This window comes from Anomalospiza imberbis, chromosome 28 (genome assembly GCF_031753505.1).
Source record: "Anomalospiza imberbis isolate Cuckoo-Finch-1a 21T00152 chromosome 28, ASM3175350v1, whole genome shotgun sequence".
Taxonomy (NCBI): Eukaryota; Metazoa; Chordata; class Aves; order Passeriformes; family Viduidae; genus Anomalospiza; species Anomalospiza imberbis.
This window is the reverse complement of record NC_089708.1, coordinates 5,290,016-5,312,487: the sequence shown is the minus strand read 5'-3', so window position 1 is coordinate 5,312,487 and position 22,472 is coordinate 5,290,016. Positions and strand designations below refer to the sequence as shown.

General features: G+C 64.3%; 1 protein-coding gene across 16 annotated transcripts; it reads left to right on the top strand.

Annotated features, from left to right (window-relative positions):
- The first annotated feature begins 691 nt into the window (after positions 1–691).
- On the top strand, positions 692–21,716 carry CAMK2B (calcium/calmodulin dependent protein kinase II beta). 16 transcript variants are annotated; one of them, XM_068174479.1, is made up of 21 exons: positions 692–849; positions 3,544–3,638; positions 6,238–6,297; positions 7,665–7,719; positions 7,820–7,885; positions 9,909–9,981; positions 10,779–10,881; positions 11,211–11,294; positions 11,750–11,844; positions 12,055–12,177; positions 12,261–12,344; positions 12,843–12,885; positions 13,334–13,408; positions 15,399–15,436; positions 15,522–15,593; positions 17,115–17,159; positions 17,399–17,447; positions 20,262–20,337; positions 20,441–20,535; positions 21,275–21,509; positions 21,580–21,716. In XM_068174479.1, the coding sequence occupies exons 1-20, from the start codon at positions 785–787 to the stop codon at positions 21,505–21,507; spliced, it is 1,629 nt and encodes a 542-aa protein (XP_068030580.1). In that variant the 5' UTR covers positions 692–784; the 3' UTR covers positions 21,508–21,509; positions 21,580–21,716. The 16 variants fall into 16 exon arrangements, with proteins under 16 accessions (XP_068030580.1, XP_068030578.1, XP_068030579.1 ...); XM_068174477.1 differs by having other exon boundaries at positions 17,396–17,447; XM_068174478.1 differs by having other exon boundaries at positions 15,396–15,436.
- Positions 21,717–22,472: the final 756 nt, after the last annotated feature.

The following is a 22,472-nucleotide window of genomic DNA, read 5'->3' as shown; positions in this document are numbered from 1 at the left end:
CCCCCGCATCGTGCTGCTGACACTGGGGGGCTTCAAGGTGCCCTTGGGGGAGCAGGGGGGTGATTCTGTCCCGCCCCGACCTCTCCCGGGTGTTTTGCTTCGGGAGGGGTTGGAGCCTGGAAGGGTTGTTTGGGGTGACATTGGTGCGGGAGGAGGGAGCTCACTATTGGGGGGAATGGGGGGGATTCCCCGAGGGGGGGAGAAGGCAGGGTACGGATGCGGGGTCTTTGCGCGGGTCGTCTGGATATTGGGGCTTTTTAGGGGGAGAACGTGGGATCCGGAGGGGGTGCGGGTTTGGGGTCCTTTAGTGGGGGGCTCGTGAGATTCTTGAGAGGGGTCTGGATCTGAGTCGTATTGCGGGGAGTGTGGATGTGAGTCCGGATTTGGGGTCCTTGGGGGGATCCGTCAGAGGGAGTCTGGGCTATTTGGGGAGGGGGGGGACTCCCGGGAAGGGGCGTCTGGATATGGGGCCTTTAGGGGTGGGGGCTTGGTATCCCACTCCCGGGGGTAATTTGGGATAAAGGGGTCCCTGGGTTGGGGGGTCTGGTTATGGGGTCCTTCTGGAGACAAGGGGGATCCCCTCGGCGTGCGGGGGCAGGTCCGAGGTGGGGGTGCCCCGCGGAGGGGGCTGGGGGGGATCCCAGGCGGGGGGGGCGGCGGGGGCTGTCCCGGGCTGGAGCCTCCCCCGGCCCGGCGCCTCCCCCCGCCCCCCCGCGCCGGGCGGAGCCGGAGCCGAGCGGAGCCGGTGCCGGGGCGGCTCATTGCGGCGCGGCGCGGCGGCAGCATGGCCACCACCGTGCCCTGCACCCGTTTCACCGACGAGTACCAGCTCTACGAGGAGATCGGCAAGTAAGGGCGGCGGCACCGGCCCCGGCCCCGGCTCCGGCCCTGGCCCCGGCCCCGGGGCGCGGCGGGGGCGGGGGGCGCTGCCCGGGGCTCGGGAAGCCGCTCGGTGCAGACGTGACGCATCCCCCCCCCCTGCTCCCCCCCCCGGGATGGGACACCCGGGACTGGCCCCCCCCGCCCCCCCCGGGACCAGCCCCCCCCAGCCCACCCCCCCCCGGGACCGGCCCTGCCCAGCTTCCCCCCCCCCCCCCCGGTACTGCCCTCCCCCCGGTATTGGCCCTGCCCCCCCCAGTGGCCCCCACCCCTTATACCGCCCCCCTCCTGGGGCCTTCCAGCCCTCCCTGGCAGCCCGGACCCCCCAGCTCCTCTGGGCCCCCCCTCCCCATAACCCCCCCCCGGTCCCTGCAGCCCCCTTGTTCCCCATCCTTATGGACCCTCACCCTTAGGCTCCCCTGATCTGTCCTCATCGCCCCAGCCCCGGTCACCCCCGACCCCTCCTCCATCCCTCCAGATCCCCTGCAGTCCCCAGTGTCCTGTCCCTAGAGACCCCCCACTCAGTCCTTACAGCTGCCCTTGACCCTATGGACACTCCATCCTTACAGACCCCCCCAGTTCCTCCTCAACCCCCCCAGTTTTCACAGATTCCCCCCAGCACTCCTAATCCTGCCCCTGGCTCCTGCAGACCCCCTCAGTCCTTAAAGCCCCCTTGCCCCCATTCTCACAGACCCCTCATCCCCTCCGACCCCCCCATCCTTCCAGACCCCCCAGCCCCCCATGTTCCCTGGTCCTCATAGATTCCCATCCCTCCAGATCCCCTCCAAAGCTCCTACAAACACCCACCCCCTCCAGTCCTTATAGCCCCCCCCCGGTCCCTTCCAGATCCCCCACCCTCCTCAATCCCCCCTCCCTAGTCCTTACAGCCCCCCTGTAGACACCCCCCATTTTCCAGACCATCCTTGAATATTTATAGGCACCTGCTCCATTTAGATCTCCTCCCTTTTCAGGACCCCCTTTGCCCCTCACCCTGATGGATTTCCCCATCCCTCCAGCCCCCCCATTTCCATAGACCCTCCCCCATCTCCATAGACCCCCCCATCCCCATCCCTCTCCCCTCTGGTCCTTTTAGACCCATACTCCCCCCATCCCCTATTAGACCCTTTTGGGCCTTATATAACTCCCCAAATCCACTCCCCCTTCGGGTCCTTACAGGCTCCAGCCCTTCTGGGCCCCCCGGGCCTTAAAGACTCCCAGGTCCCCTCTGCTGCCCTGAATCCTTCCAAGCCCCCCAGCTGTGCCCCCCGCATCATGACCCCCTCGGGTGGGTGTCGTGGGGAGCTGAAGAGGAGCTGTTTCTGGGGGGGTTCATTTGCCCCCAAGGCCATGGGGGTTGCAGTTTCCCCCCCCCCCCCTCCATCCATGGGCAGGGATGGGCTGGGAGTAAAATGAGGGGAGCGGGGAGGGGGCCAGAGCTTTTGTGGGGGGGCTGCACCACCACCTCCCTAGATTGGGGGAACATTCTGCAGGGGTGGCTGTAGTCCCTCTGGGGGTACCAGTAGGGGGAACATGGTGCCGGTCGGGGGCTGTTCTCTCGGTCTGCCCAAAATCCAGCCCATCCTGGTTGCCATGGCAACGTGGTCCTGTTTCCCCCTTCCCATCTCTCGGTGTAGCCTGCCAGCCATCGCGCATGTGTCCCCCCCTCACCGGGGTAGGGGGGGATATTGCTCTCGCCGGGGGGGAAACTGAGGCATGCCTCGGGCCATGACATTGTGCCCCCCCTCAGGGACTGGCACCCACCATGTCCCCTGTCCTGGGGGCCACGTGGGGAAGGGAGGGGTCAGAGCCCTGGGAACCCCCACTTTTCCCCTGGTGGTGAGAGGGTCCCCCCTGTTTTGGCCAGCACGGGGCCCTCGGTGCCTGAGGACATGGGGACATGGGGCGGTGGCAGGAGACAGCCAGGCCCTGCACGCTGCCCAGGGCACACGTCCCACACGGCACCGTCTCCGTGGCAGGACTGGGGTGGTGCTGGTCTCAGCCACGTCCCCAGCCTGTTTCGGGGATCTCCTCTGTGTGCCCTGACGCTGCCTTGGCCCCCCCAACAAGGGAGGGGCCTGTCGGGCAGGGGACAGGCGGGGGCTGTGCAGGGACATGGGTCCTGGAAGGGGGACAGGAGCTGATGGCACTCGCAGGGGCTGCCGGGGCTCCTGCCTGGCATGGGCACGACCCTGCTTTTCTGTCCCCGTCCCTGGGGCCTTGGTGGCTTGCCAGCTCCCCATGCTCAGAGCCGGGTCCTGTGCCCCCTGCCACCAGCACCACTGTCACCACTGTCACCGCCGCTACCATCATCACCATCACCGCCACCACGGCCACTGCTGCCATCCGGGCCACCCACTGTTCCCATGGCAACTAGCTGCCGGTGCTGGATCCTTCCTGCGACCCCCCCCTCCCGCGATGGTGCGTGGCACCGAGCCCCCCCCCCCAGCCGCTTTCCCCCAGCCACCCCCCGTGCCCCCAGCGCAGCCCCGGCCGGGCCCCGGCGTGCCAGGGCCCTCCCTGCCCACCCCCGAGCCGGGGTTCACCCCCTGCTGCTGAGTCACTGTGGGTGCAGCCCCCTGACCTGGGGTGCTGAGTCACGGGTGGGAGCTGCCCCCGCGCACCCCCCGAGGTGCTCTGGGGCGTGCTGAGCCTGTCCCTCCCCAGGGGAGCTTTCTCGGTCGTCCGGCGCTGCGTCAAGCTCTGCACTGGCCATGAGTACGCCGCTAAGATCATCAACACCAAAAAGCTCTCAGCCAGAGGTAGGACCCCCAGGAGCCCTGGGACGCCCCGACACCCACCCCAGGGCGCCGCTCCCAGCCGTGCCTGGTGCCTGGGATAACCCCCGGTGCCCATGGCACCTCTGACTCCTCGGATAGCCCCGGTGCCCGTGACACGTGTGACAGCTGTGACCCCAGCGGTGCTGGTGACACCGGTGCCGGTGGCGGGGAGGGGTGAATGCTCCGGGGGGGGGGTCTGGCCCTGTGTGTCCCCATCATCACCCTGCTGCCTCCCCCAGGGCCCCTCAGAGCTTCGTCTGTCCCTGAGGGGTGTCCTGCAGGTGCAAGCAGATGGGGGGGAGGGTGTACACGCACAGGTGTGAGCTGTGTGTGCGCACAGGTGTGAGCTCTGTGTGTGTGTGTGCAGGTGTGAGCTGTGTGTGTGTGCACAGGTATGAGCTGTGTGTGCAGAGGTGTGAGCTGTGTGTGTGTGCAGGTGTGAGCTGTGTGTGTGTGCAGGTGTGAGCTGTGTGTGCGCAGGTGTGAGCTGTGTGTGTGTGCACAGGTGTGAGCTCTGTGTGTGTGCACAGGTGTGAGCTGTGTGCGCACAGGTGTGAGCTGTGTGTGTGTGCACAGGTGTGAGCTGTGTGTGTGTGCAGGTGTGAGCTCTGTGTGTGTGTGCAGGTGTGAGCTGTGTGCGCACAGGTGTGAGCTGTGTGTGTGTGCAGGGGTGTGAGCTCTGTGTGTGTGCAGAGGTGTGAGCTGTGTGTGTGCAGAGGTGTGAGCTGTGTGTGTGTGTGCAGGTATGAGCTGTGTGTGCAGAGGTGTGAGCTCTGTGTCTGTGTGCACAGGTGTGAGCTGTGTGTGTGTGCAGAGGTGTGAGCTGTGTGTGTGTGCAGAGGTGTGAGCTGTGTGTGTGCATAGGTGTGAGCTGTGTGTGCACAGGTGTGAGCTGTGTGTGTGTGTGCAGGTGTGAGCTCTGTGTGTGTGTGCACAGGTGTGAGCTGTGTGTGCTCAGGTGTGAGCTGTGTGTGTGCACAGGTGTGAGCTGTGTGTGTGCAGGTGTGAGCTGTGTGTGTGCAGAGGTGTGAGCTGTGTGTGTGTGTGCAGGTATGAGCTGTGTGTGCAGAGGTGTGAGCTCTGTGTCTGTGTGCACAGGTGTGAGCTGTGTGTGTGTGCACAGGTGTGAGCTGTGTGTGTGTGCTCAGGTGTGAGCTGTGTGTGTGTGCATAGGTGTGAGCTGTGTGTGTGCACAGGTGTGAGCTGTGTGTGCACAGGTGTGAGCTGTGTGTGTGCAGGTGTGAGCTCTGTGTGTGTGTGCACAGGTGTGAGCTGTGTGTGCTCAGGTGTGAGCTGTGTGTGTGTGCGCAGGTGTGAGCTCTGTGTGTGCACAGGTGTGAGCTGTGTGTGCACAGGTGTGAGCTGTGTGTGTGCAGGTGTGAGCTGTGTGTGCGCAGGTGTGAGCTCTGTGTGTGCACAGGTGTGTGCATTGTGTGCGCAGGTGTGAGCTCTGTGTGTGCACAGGTGTGTGCATTGTGTGTGCAGGTGTGGGCTGTGTGTGTGCACAGGTGTGTGCATTGTGTACGTGGGGGGTGTGTGATGGTGGGTGTGTGCACACATGAGCAGTGGGGGGTACCTGAGTGTGTGTGCTCAGGTGTGTGTGTGTGTGCCTGGTGTGCACCCAGGTGTGAGCAGAGCGTGTATCAGCGGGCGTGCACACGTCAGCAGTGAGTGTGTGCTGGCACATGAGTGTGGGCACTGCTGTGTGTGCACATCTGTGAGCAGAGTGGGTGCCTGCGGGGTGGGGTGTGCTCACAGCTCAGCACCGGGGGTGTACAGGTGTTTGCAGGTGTGGGATGTGTGGGGGTGTAGATGTTTAGGATGTGCACCTGGAAAAGAGGCAGCACCGATTGGCACGGGGTGTGTGTGTGTTCTGTGTGTGCACAGGTGTGAGTGTGTGTGTGTGGGAGCTCTGTGCACATCTGTGCACGTGTCTGTGTGCCCTCGACTGCAGACACGTCCAGAGGTGCAGCTGCACACACAGCTCCAGGTGTGCACTCCTACAGTGGCTGCTGCAGGCACGCACGTGTACAGTGGCACACACACAGAGCTGCACAGATGTGCACACCTGCACACACCTGCACGTGCAGGGACCACCACGCATGGGGGAACAGCTGCACACTCCACATCACATACAAACACAGGTACAGTGCCTGCATGGCTGTATGGCTGCACACACAGGTACACACAGGTACAGCCACACTCAGTGTGTGTGCACAACTGCAGGACACAGATGCCCCCACACACTCACCACACCTGCACACCCTCCACACAGGTACAGCCACAGGTGCTTGCACACACGTGCACTCCCATCTGTGCCCGTGCACAGGCGTGCACGGCCTCGCACGCGGGCACACAGGTGAACGTGCACACCTGTGCACACCTGCAGAGTGTGCGCGCCTGCGTCCACGTGCACAAGCCCGCAGGTACGACCCCCACCCCTGCCCCCAGTGCACACCTGCACACCCCACAGGGCCACGAGCACTGCCACATGGGCATCTCTTGCTGGGGTTGGGCTGGGGGCAGGTGATGGGGGGTGGAGGGGGCCGGGCAGGTGCCCCCCTGACCGCTGCCCCCCCAGACCACCAGAAGCTGGAGCGCGAGGCGCGGATCTGCCGGCTGCTCAAGCACTCCAACATCGGTGAGTGACTGGGGACACCGGGGGTCTCACCGCTGTGGGCCTGCTTGGGGCCACCCAGGGACACCCTGAGTGACAGCCTGGGTGTCCCGCTGGGGGTGTATGGGGTCCCACCCTGGGGTCCCTCTGGGTGCCACCTTTGGACCCTGGATGTGGGTGTGTGGGCTGCATGTGACACAGACACTCACAGGTGACACAGAGACACATGGGTGACACAGACACAGATGGGTGACACAGAGACACATGGGTGACACAGACACTCACGGGTGACACAGAGACACATGGGTGACACAGACACATGGGTGACACAGACACTCATGGGTGGCACAGACACAGATGGGTGACACAGACACTCACGGGTGACACAGAGACACATGGGTGACACAGACACACATGGGTGGCACAGAGACACATGGGTGACACAGACACACATGGGTGGCACAGACACTCATGGGTGACACAGAGACACATGGGTGACACAGACACACATGGGTGACACAGACACACATGGGTGACACAGACACTCATGGGTGACACAGAGACACATGGGTGGCACAGAGACACATGGGTGGCACAGACACAGATGGGTGACACAGAGACACATGGGTGACACAGACACATGGGTGACACAGACACTCATGGGTGACACATGGGTGGCACAGAGACACATGGGTGACACAGACACATGGGTGACACAGACACTCATGGGTGGCACAGACACAGATGGGTGACACAGACACTCATGGGTGACACATGGGTGGCACAGAGACACATGGGTGACACAGACACACATGGGTGGCACAGACACACATGGGTGGCACAGACACGAGTGACACAGACACACATGGGTGACACAGACACTCATGGGTGACACAGACACACATGGGTGACACAGACACTCATGGGTGACACAGACACTCATGGGTGACAGACACACATGGGTGGCACAGACACACATGGGTGACACAGACACTCATGGGTGACACATGGGTGACACAGACACACATGGGTGGCACAGACACGTGGGTGACAGACACACATGGGTGCCACAGACACTCATGGGTGGCACAGACACTCATGGGTGACACAGACACTCATGGGTGACAGACACACATGGGTGGCACAGACGCATGGGTGACACAGACACACATGGGTGGCACAGACACTCATGGGTGGCACAGACACTCATGGGTGACAGACACACATGGGTGGCACAGACACTCATGGGTGACAGACACACATGGGTGGCACAGACACTCATGGGTGACAGACACACATGGGTGCCACGAGCAGTGGCTGGGCGAGGGGGGCCCGGGGGTTTGTGGCGGGCTGAGACTGAGCCTGTCCCTGTCCCCATCTGGTCCCCACAGTGCGGCTCCACGACAGCATCTCGGAGGAGGGGTTTCATTACCTCGTCTTCGACCTGTGAGTGTGGCAGGAGGCTCCCAGAGCTTCGGGAGGGGCTCAGGGGGTCCTGGGGGCTCCCGGGGCTCTCACGGTGATGTGGTGCCCGGCTGTGTTTCAGGGTGACGGGTGGCGAGCTCTTTGAGGACATCGTGGCGCGGGAGTACTACAGCGAGGCTGATGCCAGGTGAGCCTTCACCCCCCCGTGCACCCCCTAAAGCCCTGGACACCCCCAGCCACCTGTGCCCTGCGCCCTGGGAGGCCTGCAGGGATGGGGCAGCTCCAGCAAGGCAGGCTGGGGGGCACCCAGTGGGAGGGGGGGTGCACCCCCTCGGCCCCCGTGTTACTGTGACCCCTCCACTGGCTCCATCCTGCTGCTGGGTGGGGTGGGGCCCCCAGGTGGGGCGCCCCCATATTCCACTTCCCACCCCCTGCTCCCCCCTCTGCCGCCGAGTCCTGGCACTATCGTGACGTGTGCTGGGGGGCCTGGTGGCAAGTGGGGGGCCCCAGGGCCCCTCCTGTGCCGCCCCCAGCCCCCCAGTGCCCTGTGTGCCGCCGTGTGCCCCTCCCCGTGGTCTCTGGGCTTTCACAACATTGTTTCTCCCCCTCTCTCGTTCCCCCCATCTCCGCTCCCCCCCGTCCCCGTCCCCCTCGTGCCCCTCACCTCCTCCATCCATTCTCCCCATCCCTCTGTCCCTCTCGTCTCCCATCACACGTTGCTCGGGCTCTGTGCGTGTCCGTGTGTCCATCTGTGTGTCCGTCCGTCCCACCGCTGCCCTCTGCTCGCTGCCCCCCCAGCCCTTGCCCTCTGTTTTGCCTCCCACACCCGTCCTTGCCCCCGAAATGCCTCCTATCCTCCCGTCCCCCTCTCCTGCCTCTTTCTCCCACCCCTTTACCCCCAACCTGTCCCCACACCCTGACCCCCACTTCTTGCCTCCCACCCCTTTACCTCATCCCACCCCGCCAACCTGCTCCCCCATTCCCACCCCCTGTACCTCATCCTGAGCCCCATCCTGCCCCCTCTCCCACCCCCTACCCCTCCATCCTGCACCCCTTCACCCCATCCCGCCCCCCTCCCACACCCCTTGCCCTCTCCTGCCCCCGTCTCCTGCCCCCTCTCCCACCCCTAACCCTCCGTCCTGCCCCCCCGCCCCCGCCCCCCGTTCTGTTTTGCAGTCACTGTGTCCATGAGCTCTTTGCCCGCGTTCCTCCCACCCATCACTTTGCCCCTGAGCAGAGGGAGCCGCAGGTCAGTATCTGGGGGGGGCCGGGGGGGCCATTTCCCCCTCGCTGCCCCCACCCGCCGCTGCCCCCGCTTCCCGGCCCCCCGCTCCGCTCCTCAGGACCCTGCCGTGGGGCTTTCTCCTCACTCTTTTTTTCTCCCTGACCCCCCTTTTTTGCCCCCACCCCCCACCCCCGTCACAGGGAGGTTGCCCCTCCTAATGCCCCCGCTCCCCCAGCTAGGCGGGGCCCCCCTTCACCCCCATTTCAGGCTCTCATCCCCTCGCTCCTTCCCTCTTTCTTTCTTGTCTCGTCTCCATCCGCCCCCCCATCCCCTGTTCCCCCCTCCCCCGTGAGTCCTGTCTGGGGGATCCCAGTGTCTGGGCGGCAGCAGGGATGGGGGGCTCCCCTGGGGGACGGGGGTGGGCACAAAAGCCCCGCTGGGATCACCCCCGTGGCTCTGTGCCGAGCCTGGAGCTCACCTGGTGGGCGCGGAGGGGTGACCCCCGGGCAGTGACCACGCCCCCCAGGATGACCCCCCAAGGGATGATCCCACAGGCGTGACCCCCTTGGAGTGACAGCCCTGGGGTGATCCCCAAGGGATGACTCCCAGACCGTGATCTGCCCCCAGGGGTGCCCCCCAGGAGGGAGCGACACCCTCAGGGATGACCCCTCCTCAGGCAGTGGCATCCCCATAGGTGTCCCCTAGGCAATGACCCACCCCAGGTGGGACTCTCCCCAAGGGTAACCCCTCTGTGTGACCCCCCCAGGAGTCCCCCCAGGGGTGATGCCCCAAGGCTGACCCCCCTGGCAGGGGAACAGAGGGGTTGTCGTGCGCAGCACCCACAAATCCGAGGTCACCACTTGCTTTTGTCAGCTGCCCTGGGTGCAGTGGGACAGGGCGGCCGGTTTGGAGGTGCAGGTCGTGGACAGGGTGTGTGGCAGGTGGGGGAGCAGCGTGCCTCTGACCCCCTCCCATTTGCACGCAGCCACTGCATCCAGCAGATCCTGGAGGCTGTCCTGCACTGTCACCAGATGGGGGTGGTCCACAGGGACCTCAAGGTAAGTGTGTCCCCCCCAAACCCCACCTGTTCCTCTGCCCCTCTCCCCCTGCCCAGTCCATGGGGTCCCCACAACCTGGGGGTGGCCCTGGCCTGCTGGGTTCTGGGGAGTCACTGAGATCTTGCTGGGCTTTGGGCATCCCCTCAGCTTTGAGCACTCCCACCTGCCTTTCCTGGGGATGCACGTGTCCCCCACTGTGGCACGGTTCTGTGCTGCTGGGGGGGTCTCACTGCACCCCCCCAGCTGCCAGTGCCCCAGGGGCAGTGTGAGCTGCTGGGGATGGGGGCATGGGTCAGGGGTAGGGGGGTGGACCTGCTTGGACCTGTGGACCTGCTTGGGGTCACCCGGGGACACCCTGAGTGGCAGCCTGGGTGTCCTGCTGGGGTGAATGGGGTCCCACCCTGGGGTCCCTCGGAGTGCCACCTTTGGGACACTGGATGTGGGTGTGTGGGCCAGCTGGAGCTTGGCTGGGGGGTCAGGGCAGGACACAAGAGGATGATGGGTGGGACACAGAGGGATGGTGGGACACAGGGGCACGCTGTGGGGGGAGATGCTGGCATGAGGCCAGGGAGACACAGGAAGACCCCGAGCTGGCCATGGGGCTGTGCCATCCGGCGCCCTCGGCCACTGGCAGAGGGCACCCACGGCCACAGCCCCACGGCACAGGGCCAGCTGATGGGCAGGACCTGGTCAGTGGCAGCAGCCATGTCCCTCTACTTGCCACATCCCTCCTCTCTCTCCCCACCCGTGTCTGTGCCCGGTGCTGTCCACGCCTGGTGCTCCCTGTGCCCGCGTAGCCGGAGAACCTGCTCCTGGCCAGCAAGTGCAAAGGGGCAGCAGTGAAGCTGGCAGACTTTGGCCTCGCCATCGAGGTGCAGGGGGATCAGCAGGCCTGGTTCGGTGAGTGCTGTTGCAGCCCCCACAGCCCCAGCCCCTGCCCGCTGTGTGCTGCTCAGCAGGTCCCTGTGCTGTGTCTGCTCTGTCCCTCCATGTCCCCTGAGCCCCTGCTCCGTTCCTGCTGCATCTGCCCCGTGCCCACCACAGCCCTATCCCATTCCCACCGTGCCCACGCCTCTGTGCCCACGGCATCTTGCCCTGTGCCCACCGTGTCCACCCCTGCCCAGCACATCCCTGCCCCACGCCCATGTCCCAGTGCTGTGTCCTGTCCTTGTCCCCTCCCCTGGTGGCTCCCCCGTCTCTCCTCACCCATCTCTCGGTCCCTGTGCCAGGATTTGCGGGCACACCTGGCTACCTGTCCCCCGAGGTGCTGCGCAAAGAGGCCTATGGCAAACCAGTGGACATCTGGGCGTGTGGTAAGAGCCAGTCCCTGCCTGGTCCCTGCCCCTTCTCTGCCCCCATCCCAGACCTGGACCCGCTCCAGTCCTGAACCCTGCCCAGCCCCTGCCCAATCCCACCCTAATCCCTGCCCCATCACTGCCCAGTCCCATTCTGACCCCATCCCCCTCCCACTCTGGCACTTCCCGAGATCCATTCTGGTCTTATCCCACTCCCATCCTAGTATCGCCCCCTCTCCCATCCCATTTCTATGCTGGTCCCAGCTCCTGTTCCAGCTCTGACCCCATCCTGAGGCCATCCCGTGCCACGTGTCCTGGCAGTGCCACACTGTCCCTGTCCCTGCCGCCCTGGCAGCACAGGGGACAGCCCACGTTGGGAATAATTGCTTTGTCATGGGGACACCACAGGGCCGGAGGGAGCCAGGGGTGGTCTGGGGTCCCTGCACTCCCTAACCCCGCTCTCCCTGGCCCAGGGGTCATCCTGTACATCCTGCTGGTGGGCTACCCGCCGTTCTGGGACGAGGACCAGCACAAACTCTACCAACAAATCAAGGCCGGGGCCTACGATGTAAGTGCCTGGTGCCAGGGCCCCAGGCCCTGCGGCGGCTGGCCCATGACCTCCGGAACCTACAGCTGATCTTCAGCAGGCAGAGCCTGGGGGTGGCTTTGGGCCCCGTCTTTGGTGGCTGGCTGGGGATATGCAGGGACGTGGAGTGACACGGATGCCAGGGGGCTGCCCCTCCACAGCTGTCACCCCTGTGTCCCTGTGCTCCCCCAGTTCCCTTCACCTGAGTGGGACACGGTCACCCCCGAAGCAAAAAACCTCATCAATCAGATGCTGACCATCAACCCCGCCAAGCGCATCACAGCCCACGAGGCCCTCAAGCACCCGTGGGTCTGCGTAAGTGCAGCGTGTCCCCCGGTGCACGTCACCCCAGCCCAGTGACCACTGGCACCGGGTGCTGACCCCACTGTCCCCCGCAGCAACGCTCGACCGTGGCCTCCATGATGCACAGGCAGGAGACAGTGGAGTGCTTGAAAAAGTTCAATGCCCGGAGGAAGCTCAAGGTGAGGGGGTTGGTGGGGAGGAGTGGGCTGGGGACAGTGCTGATCCTGCCAGCACCACCCTGCCCCTCCGTGGGGCTCTCCTGTGGGACCCCTGCCCTGCCCACCCTGGCAGCACCTGGTACGGCACGTTCCCACCCCAACACCCACCAGGGCCTTCCCGTGCCCTGCCTGGGGCACGGTCCCTTCCCGTGGGGTGCTGCAGTCCCACCCTGGCGTGCCTGGTGCTCTGCTGCGGGCGGTGGCCCCGTGTCAGTGTCACACAGTGTGGCACGGTCCCGCCTGTCCCTGCCCCGTGCCCTGGCCCCAGCCTGGCCCCGTCCAGCTGCACCCCCGGCCCACACCCTCTATGCCACGGCTCCGTCCCGGCCCCTGGTCCTGCGAACCCCGCTCCCAGTTCCCAGTTCCGTGGGTCCCATCCTGTACCCACCTGTCCCCATCCCACCCTGCGCCCCCAGGGCCCCGTGTCCCTGTCCCTGCTCACGCTGCCCCTCCCCGCAGGGTGCCATCCTCACCACCATGCTGGCCACCAGGAACTTCTCAGGTAAGGGGGGGCTCCCACTGGCCGGGGGGGCCGGGGGCCGCAGTCCCCCCTCCATAAGCCCCCCGGGCCGGTGCCCCCCTCTCTCTATCTCGCTGTCTTTCTCTCTTTCTCCCCTCCCTTCCTTACCCCCCCCCACCCATTTTTTCCCCATCGGTGAGGACGGGGCATGTGGTAGCCAAGGTGGGGGCAGGACCCGGCCCCCCCCGCCCCACGCACACAGCAGCAGGTAGTGCCCGGTCCCCGCGTGTCCCCCCCCGCTCCGGTGGCTGCCGGGGGGGCGACACGGGGAGGGGGACGGGACAGCACCAGCCACCCCCGGCCCGAGGCCAGGGTGATGGGCACCCCGAGAGCTCTCGCTGGGGGGGGGGAAGGTGGGGGTCCCGGCTGCAGCCCCTGCCGCCCCCTAACAGGAGCTCCGCTCCCTCTCTCTCTCTCCCGCGGCCCGCAGTGGGCAGACAGACCACCGCTCCTCCCACCATGTCGGCGGCCGCTGCCGGGGCCCCGCTGGGGCTGGTGGAACAAGGTAGACGCGTCCGCAAAGGGCCCCCCCCGGCCCGCCCGGCCCCGCTTGGTCTCTGTGTGTCCCCAGATCCTTCATCCCCACGTCACCCTCTTCTCCCGACCGTCCCCTTCCCCGCCTCCCACCTCCCCAGCGGGTTTTTCGGGTGCCCTCCTCGGAAATCGGAGCGCATGCATGGCCCCCCCCCGGCACTGCCCCCGCTGCCCTGCAGCCTCTCCCCGTCCCCGCCGGCACCGAGCGATGCCGCCGCCGCCCCGCAGCTGGCCCCGGGGCAGGGGTCTCTGCACCAGCCCCCACCCCCACGGCGGGGCCGCCCCCGCCCTGGGCCGGTGGTTCCTGGGCGGGGGGACACGCTGGTGGCACCCCCAGCTCCACGTCTGGGCCAATACGGGGAGCTGGGGGTGGGGGGATCATTTTAGGGTGTGTCTCCCCACTGCTCCCACCCCTCGTGCACACAGGGGGGGCACAGCGGTGCATGGAAGGGGGGGGGGGCAAACGGGCTGCATGTCCTGTGTCCCCCCGTGCCCCCCCTGCGTCCCCAGCCCGCATGTGCCCCCCTCCCCGCATGCCTCTCCCCCCAGCATGTGCCTCCCCGGAGCTTCTGAGAGCTGCAGCCAGTGTTTGTGGTGCCGCGAAACACTCGGCGGGTCTTAAACCATCCCCCACACGAAGGGCTACCACTGGCCCCCCTGCCAGGGGTCCCCCTCTCCCGCCCCCCAATTTGGCTCTGGTTTAAACCCCCACCTCTCAGCGCCCGCCTGCTTTCAGAGGAGGGACCGGGACCCTTGGGGACGCCCTGCTAGGGACTCCTGAGGAGACACAGGTCCACGGGGGAGGGATGTGTGGGTCATCTCCCCCTCCTTTGGTGCTGATGGGTGCCACCCTGCTGTCACTGGACTTGTCACCACACATCGACCCCCATCTTGTGATGCCAACCGGGGGAGGGGTCCCTCGGTGTGGAGGAATGACGAGGATGCTCGAGGTGACACCCCCTGCCCTCCACACCCCCACAACCTCTTGCGTCCCACCACCCCCTATTCCCCCACCGGCCAGAGATCGTGGTAGCAGTGACAGATGCTCATACCCGTGCCCGTCCTTGTCCCCCTCCAGGGAGACAGGGGGGGCACAGGCGGCTGTCCCCACCCCCTGTACTCAACTCACATTTTTTATGTTCTTTTTTTATGTTCTTCCCCTTTTCCTCCTCTCCCCCCTCCCCGTTTCTCTCTTGCCTCCCTCCCCACTCCTCTCTCTCGCTTTCCTCTCTGCATTTCTCCAAGGTAAGCCAGCCCTGCCCCCCCACGCGGGGGCCACCAGGATGGGGACCCCCCTCAGGTTGGGGGCACCTCCTTCCCCCAGTCTGAGGACCCACTGAGTTTGGGGACCCTTCCCTCCAGGATGGGGAGACCCTGCCTGGATGGGGATCTCCACAGGTTGAGGACATCCCTCCCAGGATGGGGACAGGCCCCCCCAAGGTTGGGGACCCTCCTGAGTTTGGGAACCTCCCACTAGGAGGGGGACACCCCCCAGGATGGGGATGGCCCCACAAGGTTGGGGAAACCCCTCCCTGGGTGGGGACGCTCTCTTCCCCCAGGATGGGGAACTTCCTGAGGCTGGGGACTCCTCCAGGTGGGGGACACCCCTCCCAGCATGGAGAACCCCCCCAAAATGGGGATTCCCTAGGATGGGGACACCCCACCCAGCATGGGGACTCCCCCCTGTAAGGGAGCACCCCTCAAAATGGAGACCCCCTCAGAATGGGGACACCCCTCCCTGCATGGGGTCCACCCCTCTAAAATGGGGACCTCCCCCAGGATGGGGACACCACCTTCCTCGTGTGTCCCCCCTCTCTGACACTGGGGTGGCAGGTGCTGCCAGCACCCGGGGTGGGAGCAGGCTGGGGTGCCAGCACCCGGGGTGGGAGAGTCTGGCTTTGGGGGGACGTGCAGTGTCCCCTGTGCCGGGGGAGCGCTGACACTGTGTCCCCCCGCAGCAGCTAAGAGCTTACTGAACAAGAAGGCGGACGGCGTGAAGGTGAGGGGCCAGAGGGGCCGGGGGGAGGCCAGGGCGGGCTCCTTCCCCCCCGTGCCACTGAGCCCCTTCCATCTCTCCCCTCCAGCCCCAGACCAACAGCACCAAAGGCAGTGCCGGCGTCACCAGCCCCAAGGGGACCCTCCCGCCCACCGCTCTGGTAGGTGCCCCCTAGCCTGCACCCCCGGATCCCCCGTCCCATGGGATCCATCCCACCAGCCCATCCCATCCGTGGCCGAGCGCGCCCCTGACCGGCTGTTCCTGGGCTCGCTGGGGAGGGGGGTGTCCCAAGGATGGAAGGGGCTGTGCAGGATGTGGGCACAGGGTGACCCCGCTGGACAGACCAGGTGGGTGAAGGGTGCAGGCGCGTGGACAGCCCCGTGTCTCCCTCAGCCATGGGTCAGTGACACGGGTCACTGCAGGACACGGTCATGCAGGTGTCCCACGTAGGGACAAGGTAGGTCCAGGACACGGACACACGGATGTTCCTGCCGTGGGGACAGCAAGGTGGGTGCAGGATAAGGGAGTGAGGGTGTCCTGTGACACGGGGAGCGAGGTGGGTACAGGACATGAGTGTGGGGGTGCCCCACCATTGGAACAAGGTGGGTGCAGGGTACGGACATAGGTGCCCCATAATGGGGACAAGCCACAGGCAGGAGGGCCCAGGTGACACAGCTGGAGAGGTGGGTGAAGGGCTGGGGGCTGGGGACACCCTGCAATGCCAACGGCAAGGCGGGTGCAGGTCACAAGGATGAGGCTGCTGACTGTGACCTCGCAGGTGAGGTAAGTGCAGGATCCAGACACAGGACTGCCCAGCTGGCACGGGGACACAAGTAAAGGCATGGCTGTCTGGAACTGCATGTGCAGGATTTGGGGGTGCTCTGGCAATGCCAACAGCAAGGTAGGTGCAGGATGTGGGTGCAGGTGCCCATTGTGACCTTTATGGCACAAGGGGTGCAGCACAAGGGCAGGGGCACGGTACCATGAGGGCAGGATAGAGACAGGGTGATGCCCAGGTGGCACAGAGTGCTGTGCACTGGGAAAGGTGTGCCTGGCTGGTCAGCGAGTGCAGGATATGGAGAAAGGAGTGCCCACCCCACACAGTGAGGGTGGGATGCAGGCAGCAGGAAGCTGTGGATGGAGGTGCTCAGGGTGTGGGCGCTGAGATGCTCAGGATCCGGACACGGGGACGCTTGGGATGCAGGCAGTGGGATGGTTGGGATGCAGGCACAGCAGCGGTCTGGGTGCAAGCTGAGGGATGCGCAAGGATATGGGCAATGCTCAGGAGGCAGGCCTCGGGACGGTTGGGATTCAGGCACAGGGATGCCCAGGATGTGCAGATGCACGGTGAGTGGAGCCCCTGGGCACTGGGATGCAGGACAGGGGCACGGAGCTGCCCCCCAGCCCAGCCCATCCTTTTGGCCTCACTGCGTCTCTCCCCCGGCTCTGCCCACCTCTTTCCCCCCTTTCTTCCCCCTCCATGTCTGTGAATTAAACCATTTGGCTTTGCTGGACTAATGACTCTCTGCTTCTCTCCCCCCTCTCTATCCCCTTCCCAAATCTGGTCTGGGTCTCTCCTCGCCCCTGTCCACGTGCTGCTCAATCCGTCGTCCCCCCTCGTTGTCCCCTCCGGGCTCTCGCTTCCCCCACCCCGCCTCTGTCTCTCTCCCTTCTCCTGTAGGAGCCTCAAACTACCGTAATTCATAACCCCGCGGACGGCGCCAAGGTACCGCTGCCCCCGCTTTCCGCCTCCATCCTCCCCCAGCATCAGCCATGGCGCGGGGGGGTGACGTGGACGAGGAGCGTGCACGGGGCGCGGTGGCAGCGGGGTCCCCCCGCGGCGTCCGGCATCGTCGGGGTCTTGCCAAGCCCTGGCCGGGCTTGTTCCCCCTCCCCGTCCCCCCCCGGGGCCAGCTCTGACCCCCTGTTTGTGTCTCCCCCCCACCGCCGCCGTCCCGCGAGCAGGAGTCCTCCGACAGCACCAACACCACCATTGAGGACGAGGACACCAAAGGTGACGGGCGCAGGGGGCGGCAGGGCTGCGCTGGGATGCACTGGGAGGGAGCTGGGATGCACTGGGGTGGTGCTAGGATGCATTGGGTTGCACGGGAATGGCACTGGGAGGGTCTTGGAATGCACTGGGATGGTGCGAGGATGGCACCAGTATGCATTGGGGTGCACTGGAATGGTACTGGGATGACCCGGGATGGCTTCAGGATGCACTGGGATGGCACTGTGGTGGAGAGTTGTGGAATGCACTAGGATGGCACTAGGATGCATTGGGATGCACTGGGAATGGGCTAGAACGCACCGGGGTGGAGCTGGGATGTGCTGGGATAACACTAAGATGCCCTGGGGTGCACTGGAATGGCACTGGGATGGCACTGGCATAGCACCAGAATGCATTTGGTTCACTGGGATGCACCGGAGCAGCACTGAAATACATCGGGATGGAGCTGGGATGGCACAAGGATGCGTTGGGGCGCCCTGGAATGGCACTAGGATACACTGGGACGGTGATGGGATGCACTGGGATGGCACTGGAATGCACTGGGATGGCACCAGGATGCATTGGGGTGGCACGAGGATGCACTGGGAGCGTGCTGGATGGAATGCATTGGAATAGAGCCGGGATGCATTGGCACCAGGATGCCTTGGATTGCACTGGAATTGCACTGGGATGAACTGGGGTGGAACTGGCATGGCACCAAGATGCAGCTGGTGCACTGTGATGTGCTGGGGCAGCAGCGGAATGCACCTGGTGGGATTTGGGATGGCAACAGGATGCACTGGGATAGCACTGGGACATTTCTGGGATGCACTGGGAGCGTGTTCAAACACACTGGAATTGATCTGGGGTGTGCTAGGCTGGAGCTGGGCTGACACCAGGATTCATTGAGATGGCACCAGGGTGCAATGGGAGCATGCTGGGATGCACTGGGAGGGTACTGGGATGCGTTGGTGTGCACTTGGATGGAAATGGTATAGACTGGGACATGCTGGAATGGCACTGGAATGGCAGCTGGGGTTAATTGAAAAGGCACTGGGATGACACTGGGACATGGTGGGATGGCACCAAGAGGTGCTCTGTATAGAACTGGGCTGTACTGGGATGTACTGGGATGCCCTGGAATCAGTGAGACACAGTACGCTGGCACCGAGATGCAGTGAGAAGTCGCTGACACAAGCTGGAGTGTGCTGTTACGCTCTGGAGTAGTACTGGGTCATACTGGGATGGAAATGGGCGGTGTTGGAATGCACAGAGGTGGCACTGGGATGGACTAGGAGGGCATAGGAGTGACTTTGAGATGCACTGGGACAAACTGGGATGTAGTGGAGTGGCACCGAAGTGGTTGGAGCACGTTAGGGTGACAGAAGAATGAACTGGGATGTAGTAGAAAGGTACTAAGATTGAGATGCACTGGAGTGACAGTGGGGTGCACTGGATGGAACTGGGGGATACTGGAATGCACTGGACTGGTACTGGGATGCAGTGGGAAGCAGTAGAATGGTACTGCAGTGCACTGGAATGGTACTGGGATGTATTGGGATACACTAGAGTAACACTGGGACACTGGAGATTGGCACAGAGATGCAGTGAGATATTACTGGAATGCACCAGGGCAAACTGGACTTTACTGGTATGCTCTAGAGTAGCACTGGGAGATACTGGGATGGAACTGGGCTGTGTTGGAATGCAATGAAGTGGCACTGGGATGCACTAGGATGAAACTGGAGTGACGGGGATGGCATCAGGATGAAATGAGTCGTTGGGGTATAGTGGGATGGGCTACACTGGAATGATACTGGAACACACTCCAATTGCACTGGCATACACTGGAATTCAGCAGCATGATGCTGGGATGTACTGGGATGGAACTGGGGTGAACTGGGGTATATTAGAAGGGCATTGGGACACAGTAGGTCGGCACTGGGTTGCATTGAAATGGAGTAGGATGGCTCTGGAGATGTACTGGTGTAAACTGGGGTATGTTGGGATGCCCTGGAATGGTATTGGAACACTCTGGGATGTGACTGAGATGTAATGGAATGGCACTGGAATGCAGCAGGATTGAACTGGGGTGTATTGGAATGCACTGGGCTGGCACTGGGACGCATCAGAGCACACGAGCAGCTCTGGGATGCCCTGGGACTGTGCTGGGAGGTATTGGGATGCACTTGCATGGAACTGGGAGGGTACTGGGATGCACTGAAATGGCTCTGAGACACAGTGGGATGGCACTGGGAAACACCAGTATGGAACTGGCTGTTGTGGGATGTGCTAGAATGGCAGTGGGATGTACTGGGACTGGAAGGAGTAGTGCTGGGAGGCATTGGGAACTACTGGGACATGCTGAGCAGGCACTGGGATGCTTGAGCATGCTGGGAGGGCGCTGCGATGGCACTGGGACATGCAGGGCTGGCACTGGGCTAGCAGTGAGACACGCTGAGAGGATTATGCGAATACTGGTGTGGCAGAGCTGTGGGGGTCCTGGGAGCACAGTGGTCCCTATCTGTCCCCAACGGGTGTCTGTCTGTCCCCATAGTTTCTGTGTCTGTCCTCGAGGTCCCTGTGTCTGTCCCTGTGGTCTGTCTTGTCTGCCCTCATGGTTGGTCTGTCTGTCCCCAAGGTCCCTGTGTTTGTCCCCATGGTCCATCCCCATGGTCTGTCTGTCTGTCCCCAGGGTTTTTCTGCCCGCCAGGTCTGTCTATCTGTCCCTGTGTCTGTCCCCTTCATGTCCCATGTCCATCCCAACATCCCGTCCACCCACCCCCACGGTGTCACCGTGGGGCTGGGGCGGTGGCGGTGACAGTGACGTGCCCCCAGCCCGCAAGCAGGAGATCATCAAGATCACGGAGCAGCTCATCGAGGCCGTCAACAACGGGGACTTCGAGGCCTACGCGTGAGTGGGGCGGGGCCGGGCGGGGCGCGGCCGGGCGGGGCGCGGCCGGGCGGGGCCAGGTGGGGTGGGGCCAGGCGGGGCCACTCTCACCTGCTGCCTGCAGGAAGATCTGCGACCCGGGGCTCACCTCCTTTGAGCCCGAGGCACTGGGCAACCTGGTGGAGGGGATGGACTTCCACCGCTTCTATTTCGAGAACTGTGAGTAGCCGACCTGCCTGTGCCACCGGCCCGTCTTGCCTGCCCTGCCCATCCTCTCCCGGTGCAGCCCGACCCCATCCCTCCTGTCTCCTTCACTGTCCCCTGTCTCTTGCCCACTGCCTGCCTGTCGTGGTCACCTCGCTCGCCTGTCCCCAGCCCTCCCCTGCTGGGCCATCCGTCTGTTTGCACTGCCACCATCCCTGCCCCTTCCCTGTTCCCATCCTTGTCCATTCCCTGTTCCCATCCCTGTTTCCATCCCTGCCCCTTCCCTGTCCCCATCCTTGTCCATTCCCTGTTCCCATCCCTGCCACCATCCCTGCCCCTTCCCTGTTCCCATCCTTGTCCATTCCCTGTTCCCATCCCTGTTTCCATCCCTGCCCCTTCCTTGTCCCCATCCTTGTCTATTCCCTGTTCCCATCCCTGTCCCCATCCTTGCCCCTTCCCTGTCCTTCCCCTGCCCATTCTCTGCCCCCATCCCTGTCCCCTTCCCCTGCCCCTTCCCTGTCCCCATCCCTGCCCGTTCCCTGTCCCCATCCTTGTCCATTCCCTGTTCCCATCCCTGCCCTTCCCCTGCCCCATCCCCATCCCCAGCCCTACCCTTCCCCATCCCTGTTCCCATCCCTGTCCCCATCCCTGTTCCCATCCCTGCCCCATCCCTGTTCCCATCCCTGCCCTTCCCCTGCCCCATCCCTGCCCCATCCCCGGCCGTGCCAGCCCCGCTGACCTCGCCGCCCCGCAGTGCTCTCCAAGAACAACAAGCCGATCCACACGACCATCCTGAACCCGCACGTGCACGTCATCGGGGAGGACGCGGCTTGCATCGCCTACATCCGCCTCACGCAGTACATCGACGCGCAGGGCCGGCCCCGCACCAGCCAGTCCGAGGAGACGCGCGTGTGGCACCGCCGCGACGGCAAGTGGCAGAACGTCCACTTCCACGGCTCGGGGGCCCCCGTGGCCCCGCTGCAGTGAAGGTGAGGGTGGGCTCGGGGCTCGGGGGGCCACGGGGAGCCCCGCTCGTGGCTCACCAGGGTGTCCCCACAGAGCTTGCGGTGGCTGTCCTGGTTCCAGCCCGATGGAGACGGCGATGGGAGCCGAGGCGGCAGCCGGAGCTGCGGCCCCCCGAAGCACGCGTCCGCATGCCTGTCCCCCCCCTTCCCTGGCCCCTGCTCCCCCCCTCCGGTGCCTGTGTTTGCAGAAAACAAAAAGACAAAAAAAAAAAAAAAAAAAAAGCCAAAACGATGAAGACCACCAAAAAAAAAAAAAAGAAAAAAAAAAGAAAAAAAAAAAAGGGGGAAAACCCACCCCAATCCCAAACCCACCCACACCCCCAAACCCAACCCAGCCGCTCGGCCACAGGCGAGGGCGCTGGGGGGCTCAGCCCCCCCCCTTGGCCCGTCTCTGCTGGGGGGGAAGGGGGGTCCCGGCCCCCCTCCCGGCTGTGCTCGTGGCGTGTTGCTGTCGCTGGTGGTGGATGTTGTTCTTTGGGCTCCGCTTTGCTCTGTCCTGCCCCAGCCCCTGTACATAGAGAGAGCTATTTATTTTTGAATTCCCACGGGGGTCCCCAGCAACGGGGGGCTGCCAGGGGGTGAGTGAGGTGGGGGGGACACACACAGACTCTCTCCCCTCCACCCCAGTCCAGTGCCTCCCCTGGGAGCGCTGCCCATGGGGGCCCGAGGCTGATCCTGGGCACCGCTGCGCGGGGAACACGGCGGGGGCACCCCCGTGTCCCCAGCCCAGCACCCGTGTCACGGGCGCCAGCTCCGGGTGCTGGCAGGGGGGGTGTGGGTGCCACGTCAGGGGGCAGAGGGCAGCTGGGGGGTGTTGGGGCTCGGGGTGGGGGGCTCAGGACGATCCAGCCAGCACTGACGCAGCATCGAAAGCACTTTAGACTAAGAGAATGGGTCTCTTAGGGGGCACAGGCTGCTCCGCCGGGG

Coding starts and splice junctions, on each gene's coding strand:
- CAMK2B (XM_068174476.1), top strand. CDS start 785: ATGGCCACCACCGTGCCCTGCACCCGTTTCACCGACGAGTACCAGCTC. Junction 7,720..7,819: donor CATTACCTCGTCTTCGACCT/GTGAGTGTGGCA, acceptor GCTGTGTTTCAG/GGTGACGGGTGGCGAGCTCT. Junction 11,845..12,054: donor TCAAGGCCGGGGCCTACGAT/GTAAGTGCCTGG, acceptor GTGCTCCCCCAG/TTCCCTTCACCTGAGTGGGA.